This window comes from Sorex fumeus, unplaced genomic scaffold (assembly GCF_029834395.1).
Source record: "Sorex fumeus unplaced genomic scaffold, SorFum_2.1 ptg000063l, whole genome shotgun sequence".
NCBI classification, from domain to species: domain Eukaryota; kingdom Metazoa; phylum Chordata; class Mammalia; order Eulipotyphla; family Soricidae; genus Sorex; species Sorex fumeus.
The window spans coordinates 24774492-24783400 of NW_026606120.1; the positions used below are offsets into that span (position 1 = coordinate 24774492).

General features: G+C 56.3%; 1 protein-coding gene across 1 annotated transcript; it reads left to right on the forward strand.

Moving 5' to 3' along the window:
• Nucleotides 1-1677: 1677 nt before the first annotated feature.
• On the forward strand, nucleotides 1678-8425 carry LOC130034953 (NUT family member 2G-like). The gene is made up of 8 exons (XM_056126455.1): nucleotides 1678-1875; nucleotides 1978-2195; nucleotides 2775-2903; nucleotides 3282-3421; nucleotides 3840-4093; nucleotides 4747-4863; nucleotides 5278-5379; nucleotides 8228-8425. The coding sequence occupies exons 1-8, from the start codon at nucleotides 1678-1680 to the stop codon at nucleotides 8423-8425; spliced, it is 1356 nt and encodes a 451-aa protein (XP_055982430.1).
• The last annotated feature ends 484 nt before the right edge of the window (nucleotides 8426-8909 follow it).

An 8909-nucleotide genomic window follows, 5' to 3' on the forward strand; every position in this document is an offset into this window, starting at 1 on the left:
GTCCAGCCTGAACCTTGTTGAGTGAGGTTGTCTGTGTGCACTTCTGCCATGATGCGTCCACTCCAGAGCTGGGCTACAAGTGGCTAACTGCCACAGTCAGAGCCTGACCCCCCTGCAGATGGGAACTCTCTCCTGGCTGAGCCCAGTAGCTGTCCTGGGTCAGCAGACTGGGAGACAGGTGACTTCAGCGTAGTTATGACTCAGACTCTTGAGTTGTTCTGGATTGTTCTTTTGGTGAAGTTTGTTCTTCCATGGTCTGGCATTTCATGGGGACCAGTCTGCATTTGAGCTCTGAGGTGAAGAATGATTGGTAATCACATCCCCCCTCATACCCTAGAGGGGGGTAGAGATGAATGTGTGTGTGTGAGAGAGACAGAGAGAGAGAGAGAGAAAGAGAGAGAGAGAGAGAGGGAGGAAGGGAGGGAGAGAATGTGTGGGGGTGTGTGAGGGGGTGTCTCTATGTCTGTGGGTGTGATTTGTTGGGTTTTCCTGAGTAAAGCCTGTGAAGGTCTGTTCCTTGAGGGGAGGTGGAATGTGCTGAGGCAAAATGATCGCATGCTCAGAGCAGTTGGAGCCTCAGGGCCTCTGTCTTGAGCGTGATACACACGGGCTCTAGGGCGTCTCTAGGACCAGTCTCTGCCTGAATTCCTCATGTGCAAGTATGGTTGCAGACAATTTTCTCTCTCCTGGCACCTGGTTTATGCCTGATGTTTAGGATCCTGTCACTGGGATAAAGTCTTAGATTATTTAGAAGATGTCACCAATTTTCAATCTACCATGACCACCAGCTCCAGAACTCTGGAAACCTCCCAGAGTCTGACTGGTGAAATCTCGGACCTTTTCCATCCTTGCCATCGTCCCTGATGGAACTGGCGTAACTCATGGAGCCCAGGACCACTTTCCAGGCCACTCTCGTGGGAAGAGAATGTTGGAGGTAGAAACTGTGACTAAGTGTTCGAGAGACAGGGTGGCAACACCCGCCAGTGTGGAGGGTTGACTGTGGGTTTACTGTGCACAGGCTAGGCAGTGGGTATTGTGCTCCTGTCTGGGTCCTGGGCACTTCTTGGGAAGAACACATTTTCAGAGGTGTTTGCCTTCTTAGTGAAGCAGGAGGCCCTGATGAGCCTACAGCCTGAGTAGACAGTCTGTCCTTTAGACTCTGTTGTCATGGGACCCTGTAGGTGCTGAGCACCTGTGGTGCGGCTGGTCCAGTCTCTGTGACTGACCCTGCAGGGTCTCTTGCCGAAAGACCAGTGTGTCCAGGTACATGTTGGGAAGCTCCAAAGAGGCTGGAGGGCAGGGTGTGAGAGGTCAGTGTGGTCAGCACAGAGGCCATCCCAGGACACAAGGACCCTGGCCTTAGGATCTCCACAAAGCATAACCCAGTTGGAGGGGAAGGATGGCCTGTGTCAGCAACTCAGGGCTGAGACAGGGCATGCTGCCTCATTCCCATCAAAGGGCCTGATCTAGAGATGGTTGAGCCAATGAGGCACCGCTGCTCCCTGTACCATCCCCCTCTCATTCCCCCTCCCTCCTCTCCTCGGTGTCTTCAGGGTCTTGCCCTTTCTCAATCCAGGGCCCCCCCAGCCACCACCCTGGGAGCCGATCCAGATGCCCCCTCTGGTGACCTCGACCAGCGTTCCCGGCAACCCTCTGGTGCTGTCACCTTTTCCCATGATGCCCGTGGTGGCAGGAGCTGCCGGTCCTGGCCCCCACAACCCTGGACCTTGCAAGGTCATCATCCAGGTCAGCCCTGAAGCAGGACTTGTGGAGTCATCCCAGAACCAGCCTGTCATCCTGACACAGGCTCCACTCAACTGGGGGACCGCAGAAGCTCCTACTGCGGTGGCAGGGCATCCTGCACCACTCTACTTGGTGTCCTCTGGGCCGGAGACAATTATGCCCACCCCAGCTACTACTGTCACCCGGGCTGGGACAGAAGACCATCGTCCACAGGCTCCACTGCCAGTGGCCCAGGTGGCCCCCATCATCCTCCCATCCAGCAGTGGGACACTGACCCAGTGGGTTTGTGGGGACAGTGGTCCGGCGGCCACCCGGAGCCAGTCACTGCCTAAAAGCTCCAGAAACCCCAACAGCGTCTACGAGAACTTCCGGCGCTGGCAGCGCTTCAAGGCCCTGGCCCGGAGGTACCTTCCTCAGACTCCGGACACTGAGGCCCTTTCCTGCTTCTTCATGTGAGTCCCTCGGGGGTCCTAGAGCTAATGGGAGTTTCCCAGGAGGGGACTGGGATGACACCCAGGGTAGGGTCCATGGGAGAGCTGGAGGAAGGATGAGGACCCTGTCCCCAGGGATAGCACATACAGGAATCACCCTCAGTGCATCATGGCCTGTAGGACCGGTGGCCACACTGCCCAGCACCTCAGCACAGCCCCACTCACTGGCTGTACTCAGGAATGCCATCCTGGGGTTCTGGCTCAAAGGCCCGTAGTGACCAGCCATGCCCTAAGCCTCACCTCAGTCCCCTCATCAGGGTTGGTCCCGACCTGTGGTCTGAAGGACAGACATTCCGTTCCCAAGACCAGACACAGCACAGATGTGACAGAATTCAGACAGGCCATGACTGCTCGGCCTTGGCGTCTCATGACGTATCCCCAGAGCTAAGAGTGGATGCCAGCAGGGCCACTGGACTGGGGTATAGGAGGCAGAGTCCACTCTGGGAGGGGAGATCAGGCCGATATCGGGGGTCAAGGCACGGGTGTGGGGCGGCGGGGGCTCCCGGCAGACGCAGAGCCTGACCGAGCCTGTTCTTGCAGCCCGGTGCTGCGCACCCTGGCCCGCCTGAAGCCCACCATGAGCCTGGAGGAAGGCCTGCACCGGGCCCTGCAGGAATGGCAGGGCAAGAGCAACTATGACCGCATGATCTACTACGACATGGCGGCCAAGTGAGTCAGGCCTGGGCAGAGAGTGGGGGTCAGGGTGGCTACAGGCCCGAGCTTCAGGGGCTGGTCCCAGAGGGCCGAGGGGCAGGGAGGGCCAGGCAGCCCCAGGAGACCCTTCCCCTGCAGAAACTTGTTCCTCCCGGAGCCGGGACACTTTTCCCAAGCCCACTCTGGGGCTCCTGACCACAGTCTGAGGGTCACAGTCCCTGACCTGCTGTGACCCTCCAGGGCCAATGTGGGGGATCGCTGGGGGTGCTGGGGTCCGTGTCCACCCCATTCTCTACCCTCCTGGGGACTGGGCCATGAGCATCCCCTGTCCTTTATTCATCCTGCTCAGTCCCGTTCAACCCGACTCATCACGGCCTGTGTTCCCCACACCAGGTTCATGGAGTTCGAGGCCGAGGAGGAGATGGAGGTGCAGAAACTGCAGTGGATGAACGGAGCGCAGGGCCTGCCACTCCCCGCCCCACCCAGGCCTGGGCCTCAGGGGGCTCCAGGCCCACCGCCAGACCAGCAGACAGGTACGGACCCTGCTCCTAGCTAAGGGCCACAGGACCTGGGAAGGCCCTCGTGGGTCTTGACCTGACAGGGAGCCTTCACTCTCCCGATGACCCCCAGACCTGTGGTCAGCGGCTTACTGTCCACTGGTTTCTCCCTCTCCTAGCAAACCCCACGCTGCCTGAGGCGTCAGACTCACCTTTGAAGTGGGGTCGGAGACCCTGGGGACACAGTTGGTCCCTCCTCCCGTTGAGGGCCACCTCATCCCTCACACAGTCACTGGATTCTAGGGCCCTGATCCAGCCTACAGGGACCTGTCCCCAACTCTGTGCTCAGGGCTGTGTGTCTGAGGACATGGACGTGGGGTCCCCTCACATCCCTCTCTTCTTCCTTCCTCCTCAGCCTGTGTCCCCAAGAAGGCCAGACCCCAGGCCCGGGCAGCCCGCCCCAAGACACACAAATCTCAGCAGCCCCCCGAGACCAAGGCCCCTGAGGAGATCCCTCCTGAGGCCGTGCAGGAGTACATGGACATCATGGACGAGCTGCTAAAGGCCCCCGACTCAGTCTGCAGGGCACCCCTCGGCCAACGGGCAGTGGACAGGGAGGAGCAGCAGGAGGAGGCTGGGACCTGCCCTGACCCGGGGCTCCTGAGCTATGTGTACGAGCTGTGCTCCCAGGAGGCCTTCGTCACCAAGGTGGGCCTGGGGTCTGGCCTTCTTGGGGACACAGGCTGAGGAGGAAGGAAGAAGAGAGGGATGTGAGGGGACCCCGCGTCCATGCTGCTGTGGGGTCGGGAGGGTGCAGGGCTGCTTCTGTCCAGGGCTTGGCAGTGATGTGCGGTCTCTGCTTTGAGCTCTGTGTGTAAATGCACACCTGTGTTTAGATATTTCTGCTTGTGTTTGTGCGCATGTGTGCACGTGTGTCTCTCTGTGTACAAGCATTGGCTCTTTCTGTGCATTTTTGGGTTTGGTCAATGTGTGAACATCTCTGTATCTACCTCTGTGTGTACTGTGTGGGCTCTGTGCAGACACGTGCAGATACATGTACATGTACCTAGAGGTGGAAGAGTGTGTGTCTTTGTGTCAGGTGTTTGCATGAATCCATGTGTGTTTACATGTGCTTCTCTGTGAGAGTAGGTGAATAGTCGGTGTGCCTTTGTGGGTGAGGGTGTGTTTGCATCTGTGTGTGTGTGTGTGTGTGTGTGTGTGTGTGAGTTCTCCCGGTGTGGGTCTGTGTTTGACTTTGTGCAGCTGTTCAAGCCCCTGCACTGTGCTGGGGACAGGTGTGTTTGCTTCCTCATTCCCTCCTGTTCCCTACGAGGACCCTCACCCCTGCTTCCCTCTCCCAGGCTGAGGCGATCCTTCATCCCAGCTTCCTGGAGTACCTGGTCTCCCCAGAGTCCCAGCTGGATTTCCCGGCCCTGGCTGAGGAGCTGGAGGAGGAGGAAGGACTCACCCCCGCACAGGTGAGGCAGATGGGTCTCTGAGGTCCATGTGGGGCCCAGGGGAGTAATGCGAGGCATTCCTGTAAGTTAGTGGGCAGCAAATCAGGACAAACAGGAGGCATATTTCACATGATTCCTGGGAAAGAGACCCTGCAGGGGACACAGTGGACAGGGCCCAGGGCACTCAGAGCAGCAGGTGGGTCGTGAGTCAGGAGGGGCGCCCTAGCGCCCTGGGTCTTGGTCACTTGGTGGCCTCCCTGCCCATGTCATGACCAGGCGCCTCCCTCTGAGTCCTCAGGTGAGAGGAGGACGTGAATATGGGGTGAGGACCCTTAGTGGGACAGAGATCTGGTTTTTCTGTTTCGGGAGGAATCAGGGTCACTCTCTGTCCCACCCTGCACCCCCACATGCCCACAATGTTCCTTCTCTCCCCAGCTTGTGGAAAAGCGTCTGCAGACCCCGCAGGACAAGGAGGTCATGAAGGCTCGTCCCCAACACCAGGTGTCCCTAAAGGACTCGAGTCCAGCTGAGAGTGCAGCAGGCTACTGCACCCCAACACCTACCTGGGGCCACAGGCCAGGGGCCAGCGCTGAATCTGAGACTGACTCTGGACACGCCTCACGGCCTGGGCGGGCCGAGGCCACTGGGATGGCACCTGGAGCCTCTGTCCTCTCTCTGGGGAGCCTGGAGTCTCCACCACTGCAGGCAGGACCGGCCCCCTGTCCCAGCCTCACTGCACCCGCTCTGGACAGCAGGGCTCCCCGCATGCTGGGAGACGCCCTTCCTAGCCAGGGGTCGCCTGGGCCAGCAGAGGGCTCTAGTAAGGAGGAAGAGGACCTGACCAGCCTGTCCTTCCTCCTAACCTCTCACTACAGCCTGCTGCCCTGGGGCTTACCCAGGAGCCCTGGCCCTGACACAGGCCCCGACACTGGCCCCCACCTGCCTGGAGGTCAGGGGACTCCCGAGCTCCCATCCACTCGCACAAGGGCCTTCAAGTCTAAGGCCCCTACCAGGAAGCATCCTCTGTGTGGGGGCCCAAGGCGGCGCACTGCTAAGAAGACCCCCTGTCCCAGGGGGCACCCCACGGTGTCTACTGGCTCAGCCTTGACTGTGGAGCTGGAGGGCCCCTCCCTGCCCCCCAAGAGAAAGTGCCAGCCTGCCATGGCCCAGAGGAGGGGGAAGGGGCACGAGAGACAGTAGGATATCGGGGGGCTCCTCCTGACCACCTCCCAGGGTCTGGCTGCACCCAGAAGCCTTGTACTCCCCATGATCTTCAGCTAAGCCTGCTCTGGAATGGGGGGGGGGCTGTACCTAGAATGGGGGGTTTGACTGGAGCAGCCTCTTTGTGTCATTGTGTAAATAGTGAATAAAGTTCAGTTCATTGGAAACATCTCAGTGTCTGTCCTCTCACTTGTGCTCCTTGGTCGGCCTGAGAGCACAAATGGTGAGGGGAATCACAGGGGAGGGGGGAACCCTGAGAGTACTGTGCTCCCTGGACAGTGGAGGAGTCCTTCCCATCTGGAGGAAGATGTGCTCAGTCACCTGCAGGCCCACACCATCCTGAGGGCATAGACAAGGCTCACATCTTGCTGCATTAGCCTGGACCAAATAAAAAATTAAAGCTCATTGGGTATTTGCATATCATATTCTTCACTCACATAAAATGTACCATGCTTTGATTTGACATCATTGAATTTAAATGTTTTTGTAACCAGACAGATTTGAACATTTGCCATCACTCTTTAAAAAATAAGTGGGAGGGATAGTACAGCAGATATGTCGCCTGCCTTGCCCATAGCCAATCCATGCACTCGATTCCCAGCACCCCATATAGCCCCCACACTGTGATGAATGAGTCTGTTCAGAGATCCAGGAGTAAGATGTGAGTATACCAGGTGTACCCCCAGAACCAAATAATCATATAATAATAATAAAGGGGGCCGATTTAATGTACTGATTTCATTGTTAAGTGTTTTACCATTTAAATATGGTCCTGGTACCTGTAGAGAAGGTGTTTGAGAACCATTCTTCATTTTCAGTGACAAGATATTTGAAACTCAGGACCTTAGAGATTCTCAGGGAATTAGACTACTAGTTTTTAAAAACTAGTTACAACTCTAATTATTGAGAAACAGTAGGAAAACAACTCTTCAGTGTTAAACATTTTAATTCTCTGCACTTATCACTATTAACGGGCTGGAGCAATAGCACAGTGGGTAAGGCGTTTACCTTGTAGGCGGCCAACATGGCTGTCCCCTGTAAGGCTATGTTGGCTGCTGGGCCTGCAGGAGGACAGGACACCCCCCTGAAAGTGGTGCTGGGCTGGGCGTGTGTCTGGCAGCACATGGCCTTTGCGCCCCTCAGTATGCATGTTCAGACATTGGGCTGGTTTCAGGGTCTCTCTTGGGGTTGGTGGGGGGTCTTCCCAAGGAAAGCTCAGGAGGTCTGGGGGCACCATGAGGGATTCTTTATATTTCTAAAACATTCGGTACCATGATTTCTAATGCTACTGCGATAGAGTGTGATGGACAGAGTGTCTCTCCACCACACCAGCACCAGAGTGCCCACCGCCCTTTGCTACAGTGATGGAGGTCCATGAACACAGTGTCCTACATACCAGCACCAGAGCACCCACTGCCCACTACCCACTGCTACAGTAATAGGGGACCATGGACACAGTGTCCTACACACCAGCAAAAAAGTGCCTGTCTGTCTGTCTGTCTGTCTGTCTGTCTGTCTCCCCCCCACCCCCTCTCACTTCCCTTTTAGGCAGTGTGGTTTGCAATACTGTTACTGAAAGGGTATCATGAGTATCCCTTTACCTCCTTTCAGCACTGCCCACTGCTACAGTGGTAGGGGTCCATGGACACAGTGTCCCTTCACCACACCAGCACCAGAGTGCCCACTGCCCTCCCCAGCCATGGCTCCAGTCCCCTCTCCCCCAGACCATCTTCCCCTGCCACCCAGGAAACTCCATTCTCTAAACTCTTCCTTAGTTTTTACTGTCTCTGGCATTTATTGTTTCCTTATTACAACTCTTTATATGCCACATCTGAGGGATAGATCTATGCACACCTATGTAAACTTCATCACTGGCATTTCTTGGCCAATTCAATGGCAATTCAGTGCCAGGGTGCCTCCAGGGCTGCAGCCAATGATGCATGCTGAACATGCCCCCAAACAGCTCTAAGAGCTCCCAGACCCACGGAGGTCAGTTCTTTCAAAGGGGTGATTAACAGGAAAGAGATCACTGACATATACCCAAACCCAACAGGACTGGTGTCCTGATGAGAAGAGACACGGACTCACACAGAGGCACACACACATGAAGTGGAGAGGCCTCGGGTGCGATCAGCCCTGCTGCCCCTGCATCTCAGACCTCCAGGTTCCAGAGATGTTTCCATCATTTGCGTTATGGGCCTGTCCTATTGTTTCTGAGAGACGGCAGAGATTGATCATCATCTGGGAAGATATGCTCGCCTTCGACACAGAGGAGAGTCTACCAACGTGGACACAGACAACTCTTTCAGCAGGTGCCCAGTGGCCTCAGTGGCCTGCCCTCCTGCCAGAACTCTTTCCTTGACCAGGGGTTCAGATGACCAGTCCACAGGAAGGGACATGCACCAATTTCAGAGCAAGGTGAGCCTTTATTTGGTTTTGCTTTGCTTTTCCAGGCTTGGGTTTGGGATCACAACAGATGGACAGAACCACAGAGATGGTGGCAAGTGTGAGGCTCCAGTAAGAATGCTGAGGACTGGGGCAAAGAGCAGGGACAGAATGTTCTTCGGTCACTGCAGGTCCTGCCACAGGGCCTTAAGCACTAAAAGCAACAGGAGCCAGAGCTGTAGAGGTCTGAGGGTTAATATCGATGAGCTGGAAACTGGCTAGGATTCATATAGAAATGGGACTTCAGGAGGAGCAGACAAGGAAACAGGAAGAGGCACAAGTCTCTGGATCTGGACGATCCACTTGATGAAATGGGCAACACTGGTGAAGACACTGAGCGATATGGGACGCTGGCAGTCCAGGCCCCAACTGGCCAACCCCAGAAGAACCCAACTCTTGGA